The sequence below is a fragment of the Oncorhynchus mykiss genome, chromosome 2 (genome assembly GCF_013265735.2).
Source record: "Oncorhynchus mykiss isolate Arlee chromosome 2, USDA_OmykA_1.1, whole genome shotgun sequence".
Classification (NCBI taxonomy): Eukaryota; Metazoa; Chordata; class Actinopteri; order Salmoniformes; family Salmonidae; genus Oncorhynchus; species Oncorhynchus mykiss.
In genome coordinates, this window is record NC_048566.1 from 36,558,598 (window position 1) to 36,574,145 (window position 15,548).

The 15,548-nt window shown below is 43.8% G+C and overlaps 1 protein-coding gene across 2 annotated transcripts in view; it reads left to right on the forward strand.

The window, feature by feature from the left end:
* The window catches only part of LOC110488866 (mannosyl-oligosaccharide 1,2-alpha-mannosidase IA), a 235,310-nt gene that overhangs the window by 137,847 nt on the left and 81,915 nt on the right, over positions 1 to 15,548 (forward strand). For both annotated transcript variants that reach the window (XM_036947400.1, XM_036947408.1), the window contains exon 3: positions 13,336 to 13,451. In XM_036947400.1, coding sequence (XP_036803295.1) covers positions 13,336 to 13,451 — 116 coding nt within the window. The remainder of the gene's footprint in view (positions 1 to 13,335; positions 13,452 to 15,548) is intronic.

A 15,548-nucleotide genomic window follows, 5' to 3' on the forward strand; every position in this document is an offset into this window, starting at 1 on the left:
AATCGAATTGCCTGTAGCTCAGGACCTGAAGCAAGGATATGCATATTCTTGATACCATTTGAAAGGAAAAACGTTGAAGTTTGTGGAAATGTGAAATGAATGTAGGAGAATATAACACATTAGATCTGGTAAAATATAATAGAAAGAAAATATATATTTTTTTCATCTTTGAAATGCAAGAGAAAGGCCAATATATGACTTAGGAATCTAGGCACAATTTAGATTTTGGCCACTAGAGGGCAGCAGTGTATGCGCAAAGTTTTAGACTGATCCAATGAACCATTGTATTTCTGTTCAAAATGTTCTATCAAGACTGCCCAAATGTGCCTAATACATTTTCAAGTTCATAACTGTGCACTCTACTCAAACAATAGCATGGCATTCTTTAACTGTAAAAGGTACTGTAAATTGGACAATGCAGTTAGATTAATAAGAATGTAAGCTTTCTGCCCGCATCAGATATGTACTGGGAAATGTTCTGGTTACTTACAACCTCATGCTAATCACATTAGGCTACGTTAGGGGGGGGGGGGGGGGGGGGGGGTGCAGTAGATATGTATAGCTCTCATTATTCTACCTACTGTATTATTCTACCTACTGTTTCTAAGGGATTGTACAGTAGTTGTCTTCTTAGAGGCAGATATTCTACACAGCACAACGTTTTCTTTGCTAGGTCTCAGGGAATAGGAAGACTTGGCTTCTAGCATATGGAGAAGATTTTCCCTAAGAGACGCATGTAAGAAGGGTTGTGTTATGATGAGCTTCTATTGGCTGTCATGGACAAAGTGGAGTTGTTATTATATATGGTGCATTTTGAAAGTATTCAGACCCCTTTTTACGAAATGTCGTTACTTTATAGCCTTACTCTAAAATGGATTACATTTATTTATTTACCCTTATCAAATCAAATTTTATTGGTCACATACACATATTTAGCAGATGTTATTGCGGGTGTAGCGAAATGCTTGTGTTCCTAGCTCCAACGGTGCAGTAGTATCTAACAATTCACAACAATACACAAATCTAAATGTAAAATAATGGAATAAAGAAATATATCAATTCAAATATTGGTACAAAAATAAAAAAATATATAAATATATAGATATTAGGACGAGACACACCTGTCAATATAACGTCCCATGGTTGACAGTGCATGTCAGAGCAAAAACCAAGCCATAAGGTCGACGGAACTGTCCGTAGAGCTCCGAGACAGGATTGTGTCGAGGCACAGATCCGAGGAAGGGTACCAAAAAATCTCTACAGCATTGAAGGTCCCCAAGAACACAGTGGCCTCCATCATTCTTAAATGGAAGAAGTTTGGAACCACCAAGACTCTTCCTAGAGCTGTAGGAATAAACTGTCTAAATACCTGTTTTCGCTTTGTCATTATTGGGTATTGTGTGTAGATTGATGAGAAGAAAAGAACCCAATGGAATCCATTTTAGAATAAGGCTGTAACGTAACAAAATGTGGAAAAAGTCAAGAGGTCTGAATACTTTCCGAATGCACCGTACATACAGCAATTAATGCATGAATTCAGATTTCACAGTTTGGAGTGCAGCGTCTTATTATTTAATGTGTTATTGCCAAGGAACCATCTATTGAATGGGAGTTGCCACCTGCTTCTCTCGTCTCATTAGCAAATCTAGCATACATTCCAGGAGGGAAATCTGTGGCAGGAAGCAAGTATATTCTGAAAGCTTACTGTTTCTCCGTGCATGAGATAATACAAACGTTCCACGTTATGTAAAAATGCCACATATAGTGGATCATGATATATATATATATATATATATATATATATATATATATATATATATATATATATATATATATATATATATATTTTTTTTTTTAAATTAACCTTTATTTAACTAGGCAAGTTATAAAATAAGAACAAATTCTTATTTACAATGACGGCCTGTGATGTTTGATGTTTATCGAAACATTATCCAAGTCTTACATAGGTCTATAACCCTATATTAGGTGCAGGGGTGCAACAGGTAAGCAGTCTCTACTGTACGTGTAGGTGATAACAGTATGTATAAGGTACAGTAGTGTACAGTGATAGTATGTACATTAAGGAGAGATCAGCTCCACAGCTAGTCTCTGACTGTACGCTGTGGAAGAAGACCGCCTGTCAGTACAGGTTTCTCCTTGTGCTGGATGATGGCAGACCTGGCTGCACTGCTCTGCTGCTGCTGGCACTGGAGCAAATGCAACAGCCTGGAGCCTACAGGCCCCTACAGGTTCCCATGCACTGCTCCAGCCTCTAGTACAGCTTCACAAGTCTCCTTTCTGGAGACTCAGCTGGGGTCCACAGACTTGCATGGACATCAGAGGGAGCAGAGGAAACTAGCTAGTGGGGTGTGCTAGAAAAAGTAGCTAGCTGAGTGAGCTAGCTGAAAAGTACCTAGTGAGCTAGTCGAGAGCTGGTAGGAATAGGTACCGATTACACACTGAGCTACCGTAGAGCTAGCAGAAAGAGCCAGCCTAGAGCTAGCAGAAAGAGCCAGCCAGATAGCCAGCCTAGAGCTAGCAGAAAGAGCCAGTCAGTGAGCCAGCCTAGAGCTAGCAGAAAGAGGTACAAAGTGAGCTAGCCGAGAGCCAGTAGAAATAGGAATAGCGAGCGAACCAAGTAACAACAACAAAAAAAAATCAGCCAAGAGTGTTACCCGATTGCGCTAGCTGATTGAGATTGCAGGGAGTGTGTTGCGTCATCACTTCAAGGATTGACAGCGATCCAGTGGAAGCTCATCTTCAGCTGACGATGCTCGACATAGTCTCGCTGTGTTGCCAGTCCCTACTGTGACAACTACACTTGTTCTGAGCCATGCAAATGTATCTTCTAGCTCCTCTGTGAGGACATACAGTAGTCGATAGGACTGGGGGAAGAAATCATTTCTATTAAACCTTTCCACCAGACTACCCCTCTCCCCATCTTTGGATTAAAACAAACAAATAAAACCTCACTGTACTGAACATGAGCGCATCAACAAGCCCCTCGCCATAGGGATTACACAGTCGCGATAATGAAAAACTGGTAGCAAAATGTATGACGAAGCAGGGGGATTAAAAGGGATTGTACTGTACTCTATCGTAGAGAGAAATAGTTAGGGTCAAAGGTCAGGGGTTGACTTACCCAGGCCTACAACTTTATATCTCATTGTTATGTCTGTTATTCCCTTCCACCACTCATCCTGTCTACTGGCCCCGGACCCAGAGTGTATGTAAACCGATCAGTCTTGTCCGAGTCGTCTGACGTGGTATATGTGTCACGCCGAAGACACGGTGACCCAGATGATGACGTCTTCATGGCTATTTGGGTTGGTGACATGGTCCGTGACATGGTCAGTGACATGGTTCGTGACATGCTCGGTGGGGTGTAGTAATCAGCTTGGCACTTTAATCACCAGCCGTCACTCCCTCAAGCCTTTAAGCTCACGGTCGCATTAAGGAACAGCTTTTTGGTCCTTTCACTTTTGGTTCTATTTATATCCTATCCTTGACTCACTATAGGCCACTGCGTCTCCCAGTAGTCGGCTTTAAATATTGTACCATGCGGAGTGCAATGGAATACTCACAAAGTGTTTGCGGTTTCCCCATCATACACCCGCCAATCAGTCTGTTCCTGTCTCTATTTAGTCTACTATATTATCCATTTCTATCCACAACCATGGTATACTGTATATCTCCTTATTCTCGGTGTAGACCTACTTTCTATGTGGAGTTTTGATTGGAATACTTTTTATTTATGTCTCCTTACTTATATCTCCTTTGAAACAACACTGACAATGCAGCTCACCGTTCCTATTCACAGCATTTTGGATCCCTCCCTACCCATTAACACAGCAGCAGTATTTTCTGTTACTGTGGTGACCACCACACAGTTTCAACAGTAAGGCCCCTGACTAATAGGCCTCGCACACACATTCTCCCTCCTCAACCAATTATAATCACTCTTCTTCACACTCCACCACTAGTGTGTCTGTGCATACAGGTTATTCATTGGTCGCCTGCTCAGGTATCTAAGGGATCCATTGGTAATTGGGCGGTAAAAGGTGTGACTCGGTGCCCCAGACAGAGCGGATACTGCATAGTGGTTTGCCCCTCATAGGGATTGAGGGAGAGAGGGAGGGAGGGAGGGAGGGAGGGAGGGAGGGAGGGAGAGAGAGAGAGAGAGAAAGGGTGTGTGTGTGTGTGAGAGAGAGAGAGAGAGAGAGAGAGAGGGTGTGTGTGAGAGAGAGAGAGAGAGGGTGTGTGTGTGAGAGAGAGAGAGAGAGAGAGGGTGTGTGTGAGAGAGAGAGGGTGTGTGTGAGAGAGAGAGAGGGTGTGTGAGAGAGAGAGAGGGAGAGAGAGAGTTCTCAGAGTGAGTAAAGGAGAGTTTAGCTGGTGTTTAAAGGTTGTTGGATGAGTTAAAGATTTGAAGTTCAACAACTGTTATAAAAGAGATGAAAGCTTTTTGACCTTTGCAATTTGTTGTGAAATTACAGGTTGGTGCATGAAATTAAAGGTGAACGCACCTGCTGAGTTGTTAAACAAACCAATTATTGGTGAATTGTTAATTCATTGCTACTGTATGTACACAGTGTGTAAAGATTTTTCTCTCTTTTTAAAATGTTTGGTTTGTTGGAAAATGCTCTATAACTTAATGTTCTACAGATGTAAATGATTTCCCACAGTATATCCCGTATCAAAACATACAGTTCCAATTTTTTTTTAAAGTTCTCTATAATCACATTAGATGATTATTTAATTGTATTTCCAAATCCACAGGCAGTCTGTACTTTGGGGCAGTTTGTTTATAAAGTAGGATGGATCAACACACACACACGCACACACACACTATCCCCCTCACATACTCCACCCCCTCTTCCTCCCTCAGGGTATCCTCCTCTCCTACACTAATGATGCTGAACGACTCTGCTTTAATTTCTCCAGCTGACGGGTCCTCTCCATCAACAGGTTGGCCAGGTTATTCCAACCCATTTTAATTGGCCCAGGCAAACATTACTCAGGTGGCTGTGTGTGTGTGTGTGTGTGTGTGTGTGTGTGTGTGTGTGTGTGTGTGTGTGTGTGTGTGTGTGTGTGTGTGTGTGTGTGTGTGTGTGTGTGTGTGCGCCATGCCTGCCCGTGTTTGTGTGTGCTTTTGTGTATCGCACAGCTGACAGGCCAGGCTCCTCTGTTTAATCTCCAGGAGAGATGGAGAGACCGGGGGAGATTTATACTTCATCTACACCTGCTTACTGCTGGAGTCACAGCCTGCGGGAGGTAGAATCAATGCAAACTTCACCCTGCCCTCCGCATCTCCGTCTGGAAACAGGAAGACCTGTCAATTAGTTTACCGAGCTGCAGACTCTGAGTGCCTCCAATTTGTGGTGTAGGCTCTTTCTGCTACAGCTATTCACAATTGGTATCAATGTCGTCGAATTGTTGGCACCGTAGGCCCATCCTGGTCTGAAACAACTGACCAATCATGGCACAGTTGTCACCAACCAATCAGATGGGGTGGGTTAGTGGTTACTATAGCATCAGATATAATCTTCTTCCCACAGTGGCTGTGTGTCAATCGATCGTGGTGAGAGTGGTAGGGGGTGGATGGATGGACAGAGGGGTTCGATAGCACAGTATGCAGCCTGTAATCTCATTGGAGATATTGTAACATCTGACGGGACTGGGGGGGGGGCTGAGATGCTCTGTGCTTGTCTCACCCTCCCATAGTGGCTAATTAGATGATGCCAGTTAGACTGACTCATCTGTATGTGCATGCTACATGATTATAGCCTTTATAATCATGTTTGGTTACTGTGTGTATCTGAGTGGGTGTGTGTGTGTGTGTGTGGAGGGGGGGGGGGGGTCCTGTTTGTGTGATGTGTGTGTGCCTGCATGTGTGCATCTGTCTTTGGTGTATGTGTGTGTATACAGTATGTTTTCATGTGTGCATCTGCCTTTTGTGTATGTGTGTGTATACAGTATGTTTTCATGTGTGCATCTGCCTTTTGTGTATGTGTGTGTATACAGTATGTTTTCATGTGTGCATCTGCCTTTTGTGTATGTGTGTGAATACAGTATGTTTTCATGTGTGCATCTGCCTTTTGTTTTGCATTCAGTTACAGGTTTCAAGGAGCACACACCGCACCGCCATGTTGATGTTAAGATGGCTTTAAGTCAATTAGTTTGGAATATCACGAGGAGTAGGAACTGAAAAACAAGAATAAAGGGGGGCAATTAAAATCAGCGCGCATTAAAGCCTCCTGCATCAAAATATTAAATTAGGGTGCGGAGGATGTAAATGAGAAAGCCATCTCTCTCTCTCTCTCTCTCTCTCTCTCTCTCTCTCTCTCTCTCTCTCTCTCTCTCTCTCTCCTACTATATTATCCATCCACAACCATGGTATACTGTATACAGTATCTCTCCTTATTCTCAGTGTAGACCTACTTTCTATGTGGAGTTTTGACTGGAACACTTTGTATTTATGTCTCCTTACTTAGTTTATGTTCTGTTAATTCCCCTGATATACAATATAGGCTTTTGCCCTTTGAAACAACACTGACAAAGCAGCTCACCGTTCCTATTCACAGCATTTTGGATCCCTCCCTACCCATTAACACAGCAGCAGTATTTTCTGTTACTGTGGTGACCACCACACAGTTTCAACAGTAAGGCCCCTGACTAATAGGCCTCGCACACACATTCTCCCTCCTCAACCAATTATAATCCTTCTTCTTCACACTCCACCGCTAGTGTGTCTGTGCATACAGGTTATTCATTGGTCGCCTGCTCAGGTATCCATTGGTAACAAACAAAATAAATATAGGCCTTAAATATTGTAATGAAACAGCAGGGATCAGGTATCGAACCCTCGACCTTCGAGCCCAAGGTCCGGAGCGCTATCGACTGTGCCGCAAAAGCCTGCTCGTCCGGCAGAGACGATTTCCGCGCTTATAAACCCAGGGTCGTTACAATGTATATATTTTTTGGGCCTTGCCTGTTTTGCATGTTATTTTGGCATTAACACGTGTCACACATCCATTTGCATTTGGTACCTTTGGTCGAGTGGTAGCGCCAAATCACGAAACCCCCGTTTCTCCACCGTGTAAATTGAGGCCGTGTCTTTGCAGATGTAAGTTGTAAAGGCAGCTGTTATCTCCTTCCATCTTTGTGATTCTTTGCCATATGGTGTGCCGCGGGCAAACGCCTCTTGTAAACGTCTGAGTCGGGGGTTTGTGTTGAGCACTCGACTGTACTTGTTTGCGTCTCATCCGTAGACTCTCTCCGTACTGTTTCACATGATTCTTGCGTCGGTGGTAAGAGAGGTTTGAGCCTGTTGTTGGGACCCGGCCTGCGGGCATATTTGGCAGAGGATGGTTTTCTGGTCCGTGTGTCACGTTCACTCTCCTCCATGTTTGTTTGTGTTGCAAATGTCCTTTCACATGGCACGTGTGGAAGAGCGCAAAGCGTCATCCAATTGCCGAAAAATAAACGATAGAGCATAATAATGAAGCGATAGACGTTTTTCTATCGTCACACGATCTATATCGTCATATCGCCCAGCCCTAATGAGAGGTAATTCATTCTTGTAGATTGTCTACAGGTAAGTTGTCAACAGGTATTATTGCCTTGAAGCGTTCTGAAGTACATTCCCACTTATGGCATTTTCTAGGCTGATAAATGGTTTGAATCAGCATTCAGCTGGACGTTAGAGCAGGTCACCAGCCGGTGTGTGTCTGCTCTGTGTGGCTGTACATCGAGAGGCAGACTTTACACACACTGTCTCCCTGCCTCATCCTCTCCCAGCTCTCTGCTACAGCCGGTTGGGACTGGACTGGACATCGGTGCTACATCACTGTCAGACACACACACAAACACACGCGCACACATACACAGACAAACACATAAACACACACGTCTTCACATTCAACAGGGTCAGCTCCCCGCAGGCTTATGGATTAGATCATGTGCATCAGTAAACCGCTCCTATCGCAGCAGCTTTGTCTCCATGGCAATCATGTCGTTTTTATGTTTGATTCAAACAGAGGCTCTATTGCTGTTGCCTATATACTGCTGATCATTTCACAGTTTACTTACAGTGACCAGAGAATGTGTGATGTTTACCATTAGGGAGTTAGAGAGGTTTGAGAGTTAATTGGCCTCAAGGGATCTAGGTTGGTGTGGGTGGAATGCGCTCTTGGGGAGGTTCCGTGAGATTGAAGTGGGTAGGAAACTATTTTGAAAGTACCAATAACAATTTCATGTAATACAGTGTGTTTTGACAAAAGTGTCACTTTTTTTTTACATCGTCACAAATCTCTTTGACTTATTCCTAGTAGACTGAAACAAGGTAAGGTGAGCCAGACATTTCTCTTACAGCCTGTGGTTGTTTTGCCCACAGTAGGTGGTTTCAGCAGGATGTGGAGGTGGATGTTTCTCCCGAGAGGACCAAACTCACTGGGCTCCAGACAGCTACTCTGACTGTGAACTGTAGACAACAAAAAAAAATCTTATTGTATTAGAAATATCCAAGGGGTAGCTGGCAAACCCGAGAACGCAAAGGTCTGACGATCCAGAAGAATGTCACACTTGTGACAGACACCGCATGACATGAAAGGAAAGAGTACACCCTTGATGGAAATTCTTGAAATGAAGGATATAACATTGCAACAATTACCCCATGAGGAAAAGGTGCATTCTGGAAGGGTTAGCTGTCATCAGCTCGAGTAGGTCAAATTCATTTTGGCCACTCGTCCTGTATGGATTTTCCTTGACGCTACTGGCAGTTGTTTGTCCGAGGTTAAACTGTGACATTGATATTCCATACTGATAGTTAAATTAAGGGTAAATAAAAATAAAATACTGCTGAAAACTCCACTCTGATTGATAGCCTTGGTATTTCTTACATTCCTCCTCCTTACCGTTCTCTTTGCTGTTAAGACCCCCCCCCCCCTCTCTCTTTCCTGGAACATGTTCATAACACATTTTACCCTCACTGGCTTTTCTCCAATATGCCCTCATCCTTCTCTTCTCAACTTCAACCCCCCCCCCCCCCCCCCCCCCCCCCCCACCTCATGCGTGGACGAGGCTAGCGTTACCTTGGTGATGGTAATGGTAATTGGACACCCACAATCAGTAATACAAGAGTGGTGTAATGAATATGATATACCAGAGTCTCTATCTATTAAAATCACCTTGTTATGTTACCGGGCTATTTCTCTCGCGGTTTCTGGTATAAGTTTGAGAGCTTAATTGAACAAGATGGCTGAACAAATTAGCAGTGTAGATCTTTTTTTTTTTTGTCTCTGGTTATTCTTCTTTCGTCAATGGTAATTACTGATGGTCCTCACTGAAGGGTGGCCAATGTTCCATACAGTATATACAGTAAGTATGGGTTCTCCAACAGTCCCTTCAACAGTGTCCCTGAGAGGGTTAAGTTATTTATATCCTATTGAATACAATTTCAATATTGTCAATGCAGAGAGGTGACCAAATCCTCCATTTTGTTTCTTTAACTTGAATGAACAGAACAGTTCATGTATTGATTGGCCCTATGGGGTAAGAGGTTACTCAGAGGGAATGTTGTTCTGTCATGCCGTTTGTCTCAATGGTTCACACGATTTCAGTCTGATGGAATTTGTTGCCGTGTGCTCTGTGTGTACTTGTGTGTTGGGTGTGCGCACGTGTGTGTGCGCGTGCATGCGTTTGCATATGCGCGAGTGTGTTTCTCTGTGTGTGTGTGTATCTGAGTGAGTGAGTGATTGATTGATCATGTGTATCCAGGCTCTCTAGTATAACCAATCGGACCCTGTTGCCTAGCCAGCTTTGATAAATGAACATCCACCAGCCAATGTCTCACAAATAGGTTTCTATGCACTCCGTACACACAATACACAGTTACACACATACAATCTTTCCAACTCATTTCCAACATAGAATATATACTCATGAACACACACGCACATGCTTGTGCACACATACACATGCTGAAAAACACATACACGCACTCTCTCTCTCTCTCTCTCTCACCCTCTCTCTCTCTCTCTCTCACACACACTCTCTCTCTGTCTCTCACACCCCCCCCCCCTCTCTCTCTCTCTCTCTCTCACACACCCTCTCTCTCTCACACACCCTCTCTCTCTCTCTCTCTCTCTCACACACACTCTCTCTCTCTCTCTCTCACACCCCCCCCCCCCCCCCCCTCTCTCTCTCTCTCACACACACACACACACACACACTCACTCTCTCACACACACACACACAATAAATGTTATGAATGACTCTGTGACAAGTTCCTGTACAGGAGCTCCTGAGTTGCTAGGGGGAAGGAATTAGATTAATTCATATTTGCTTAAATTAATGTTAAAGTAATTATGGTGGCGTAGCAATTGCTCTTTTTTTAATCAATTTGGAATATGGGAGCATATCAAACCAGTTTATTACAGTTTATTACAGGATCAGTTTATTACAGCATTTCAAATGGTTATCTTCTAATAAATTGGTGTGAATTTAAACACATATGTGATTACATTTTAGTTTGGCGAGCAGCTGCTATTACAAAATCATTTCTACTGTCTCATGTGTCTTCAAGCACGCACGTGTGGCACTCACTTCACCGAGAATCTTTTGATGGATGGATGGTGTTGTTGTTTTTGTGGCTGACTGTCAAGGTTAGATTATAGATTCCTCACTTAAGCTTTGATGGTTAATGGTCGGTATTACCTGAATGTGGAACCCTCCAGGTGAAGGGCCTCTGAAATAAATAAAGTTTATGTTTGGGCCACGCCACGGGACCCTGGGAGTAATGTGTGATGGATTGATCTGTTACCTCTCTCACCTGAGTCCATCAATCATCTGTGCTTAGTTGCTGCTGTTTTCAGTAGGAGTTTTCCACACTCCACTGCTCCCTAATGTTCGCCGCCGCCGGGATTGGTAATGAGGGGTATTAGCTATCGCTTTTTTTCTCTGTGTGCTCTGAAACATCATTTGTCATCAAACTGCAACAGTACAGTCAAGTGCTCACTATGCATGGTGAGAGTCCTTCACAAACAGAAATGGAGAATATGCTTTTGAGAGTCTTTATTTGCTGGCAATGGACTTAGCAACGAGATCTGCTAGAGACAGGAAAAAGTTCACTTTGTTTGACAGAGTTTTCACAGTGTTGGCAAGATGTTAGTGACATACATTACCTTCATAGCGTATGTGCAACTACTGAACAAAAATATAAGAGTTACAGTTCATATAAAGAAATCAGTCAATTTAAATAAATTCATTAGGCCTTAATCTATGGATTTCCCGTGACTGGGCAGTGTCTCTAGCTGGAGGGTAGCAGTGCCCAAGTTATGCATGCTTATCTCAACTCTGAATCCGCTATGTGCTTAGCTATAGCTGGACGGTAGCAGTGCCCTCTCATTCTCAATGTAAGGTGAATCCCTGTCAGGGTAAACCCAGCTGAAGTGGGCTGAGATGTGTGTTAGATGGGAGGTGAGTAGCTGCGTGGTTGGTGCGTAGGGGTGTGTGTTAGATGGGAGGTGACTAGCTGCGTGGTTGGTGGGTAGGGATGTGTGTTAGATGGGTGACTAGCTGCGTGGTTGGTTGGTGGGTGGCTGCATGTTTTAGATGGGAGGCGACTGACCGTGGCAGTGGAGAGACAACACACTGACTGTCACTGACCCCTGCAACCACACATCAGACTTAAAGGTTTGGAGCAAAGTGGCCGTGTGAAGAATTATAAGTGAGAAAGGCACTGCAGTCCTCCAAGGGATAAAATCGAGTAAATAGCCTGGTGACACTATCTATCTACTCAAACTGACCCTAGCTCTAACCCTAAACTTAACCCTAGCCCTATCCTTTACCCTTATTCTAACCCTAACCGTAACCTTAGAAAGCAGTTGCTTAGCAACGTATAGTTTGTTGATAGTATGACCATCTGTAGAGCATCTACAGATGGAAAATCTGGACTATCCAAGTGACCAACAGCCCTAATATATGACATGAGGCTGATAGTGTGTATATGACGCCAATCACTCAGCCATGTCACCTTTGAACCCTCATCCCTGCACCCTCCGCCTTCCTTATCAGCTGACCTCAATGTGGTAGGGTGAAAGGTCAACAATGTGAGAGGCTTTTTGGGTAATCTGAAAAGCACATATTGTAGGCTACTATTACATGTATGCTATGATTATTTAGATAAAAAATACATCTGAGGCAGAAATATTCGAGGGCAGAGGAAAGCTGAGTTGGGGTTTGCAGGGAGGAGGCTTGCGTGACGATAAGAGAGTTTGACGTCTGTCTCTGCCACCCAAACCACATCAGACAAGACAAACCCTGGCGTCTTAGCCGCCCACTGAATTGCACAGTCTGGCCAAATTCAAATGACTCGGGTTAGAGAAACTATCGCTCCCCTTCTCGCCTCCTGTGTTCTGTTGCCTCTGATTCATGAATGTTTTGTCGCCTCAAGATACGATTTTACATTTGCGTATCTGCCGAGCCACACAATAACTGCTCATAACAATCGCACCACTTTCATGTGCCAGGTTGCTGTGTTGATGTGTTGTTGCATCAGATAGACAGAGTATCTGTGTTGAGCTCTGTTTACGGGTGAACATGAAGGGGCACATCATATTTTTCAGCCTAATCGGTTACTCTACCTATAGTTCTGTTTTCAAGCCCTACAGTGCATGTAATGGCCATTCCTGCGGTATATGTTGGCCTAGTTTCTACTCTTGTTATTTCTCAATTTTCAGGCTTCCAGTTGGTGTGTTTCTCCTGCAACTCTTTTGCTCAGTAGCACAATGAGGACACTGATTCCTCTGTTCACAGCTCTTTCCATTACAGCCAGCCACGGATCGCATATTTCTTCATATGAGGAGAAAAAGACCATCCAATCTTGCTCTTAAGGGCTGTGGGATTGAATAAAAGCCTCTGAACATTTCTTATTAAGGTTGTGAAGGGAATTTAATAACCTCAAATGAAGTGCATCTACAACCAGCCATTGGAGCATAGGGATCACAGATCCTGCACTGAATGCAATTAGGAACGCAGCAGGCTAGACTGTTAATGTTCATCTTGGAGGTAGATGCCTTTCATCTAGCCTACACAATGTCATAGCATAATTCAAGATTAAAGATGCAGATGTGAAAGCTGTAGTTTGTTCCACTGTAGTTTGGCATTTCAGGGCTTTGCTTAACTTTGCGGCCTTGGTACTTCTGTCTGCTTTATGTCTCTGAGCCTCAACTCTAGTCATTCTAATTTCATCCATAACAAGAATGCAGTGTGATGTCTGGCACTGCAAGTCCCTATACCCCCTGGTTCTGACTGTTCTGTGTCCTGTGTGTTTTGCAGGTGGTCTGAGGGGAGCCTCCATCGTGGATTCTCTGGACACGCTGTATATAATGGGATTAATGGATGAATACAACGACGCAAAGGAGTGGGTAGAGACCAGCCTGGACCTGAACTCGGTAAGATCAAACTCACTCATTGGATATTAGCTCTGCCATTCATGTTGGAGGACCAATTGTCTACCACAAACACTCTTAGTAGTGGTCTTAATGCTTCGGTTGATTTTAGGCTGTTGTCCCCTGATTGATCCATTTTTCAATCCCTCCTATCTTGTTGGAGTAACAATCAACTACCCCAACACTGGAAGTAGGCTGTCTGACTTGGCACTTAATAAAGTTATCATCAGTGGTCTTAGTGTGCCGGGTTGATTTTAAGCCGATTGGCCACTTACTGACCCAAAGTCCTGTCCAGGGGGTGGGGCAGTTTGCCAGACCTATATAGGGCATTCCAGATGGAATAAAGGATGTCTTGTGTGGCCACCCCTGAACAACTGATCCATTCTAACCACTCTTTGTTACTGTGCCATGGGATTATTTTAACTCTCCCAGAACTCTGTGTGCTGTGGGATTGGATGAATAAAAGTAAGAGAGAATGTATGTGGAAGCATGGAGAGAGAGGAGCGAGAGAGAGAGAGAGTAAGAGAGAATGTATGTGGAAGCATGGAGAGAGAGGAGCGAGAGAGAGAGAGAGAGAGAGAGGAGGTCATTGGCCTCCCCATTGAGTAATTCCTTGATAATAGACTTCTTCTTGGAGTCGGGAACAGAGAGGTCTGCCAGTTTGGACATTATGTGGAAACTGAGTGAGTGAGAGTGATGGTGCCAGCCAGCAAGGTAAGTGTGCCCTGCTGCTAACGGACTAGTTATAGGCCCTCCATTCCACTCTGTTTCCACACTTTCTGTAAGTCCATCATTGGGAGAGTTAATTTTGTCCAAAGGCAATTTGGTTTAGTCACTAATCAAATATCATCTCTCTGAGATCTACTGGCTAAGAGATGTCTTTAATGTGTTAAGGTGAAACATTGTCCGAGGTCAGCATTTTCTATGGTCTATTCATTGATCTGGCTATTCCCTATAGCACTTTGGCTTTGTCCCTCTTGGGAAGTTATACTGAAATCTACTCAAACCTCCTGAGTGACGGGTTTGACGTGCTCTTAGTAGTTGCCGTGAACTGAGATGAGCTTAGATGTCAATAGATGTTGACATGCAAATAACGGTGAGTACAGTTTTTGTACAGAGCATGTATACCATTTTAGACACCCCAAGCAAGCCATGTCTCGCTCCTTTCTCACTCTCCTTTCTAACTCTCTACTCCCTCCCTTTCTCCCTCTGTTTTTCTTTCTTCTCCCTCCCTCTCCCGCTCGCTCACACACAGAGTTTTACAGTCTTTCCCTCTGGCAGCAGTTGGGCAATATGAAGATGACTATCGATGTAGGTGTGCAGCAGTAGCTCCTGGTCTTGGCAGAGAGAGCCAGGGCAAGAGACACTTAGTAACGGCAGCCCATGACAAACAGCAACCTCGTCAGCATCATAAAGACACCCAGGGAGGATTTACACTCCCGGCCGTACTTTGTCACTGGGCTAGCAAGGTCAATCTGTCACCATTCTCCAACTCCTCCGATCAATTGTCCCAGAGGGTCTCCTCGTCTGAGTGGACGGATATCTGTCCTGTTTTGGACGCCATTTTAGGTCAAAGTCACCACACTTTGGGAACTGGGGCAGGGATCTAATTGTCGTATAGGGATTGTTCCTTTGATCCGTTTTTAGGCTCAGCAATTTAGTTTTACAAAGTGGCAAAAGAGAATGTTAAAATTCCATATTTTCCCCACACGTTAACGCTACAGAACCTTATGCACCTAAGGGGAATTAAACCACTAACAACGCAGTCATTCATGCTCTAACCAAGTGGTTCTCAATCGGTTTTGGCTGGGGACCCAAATTTGACAATGACAATTGAGTAATGTTGTATTGCAGCTGCCTTCTTGGGCAGACTTCACTTGCAAAATAGACTCTGTCTCAACGGGCTACTATTATGGTATTAAAGAAAGTCATTGCACAGACATATTAACTGAGAAAACATTTACCAATTGAAGAGAATAAGCCATTTAAAATTAGGCCACCAGTTCAAGAGTGGGGAGTAATAAATGATCAGACTCAGAACATGACCTCAAAACCCGTCCAATAACGTTCATGAAAAGTAACACATACCAGTGTTTCAAA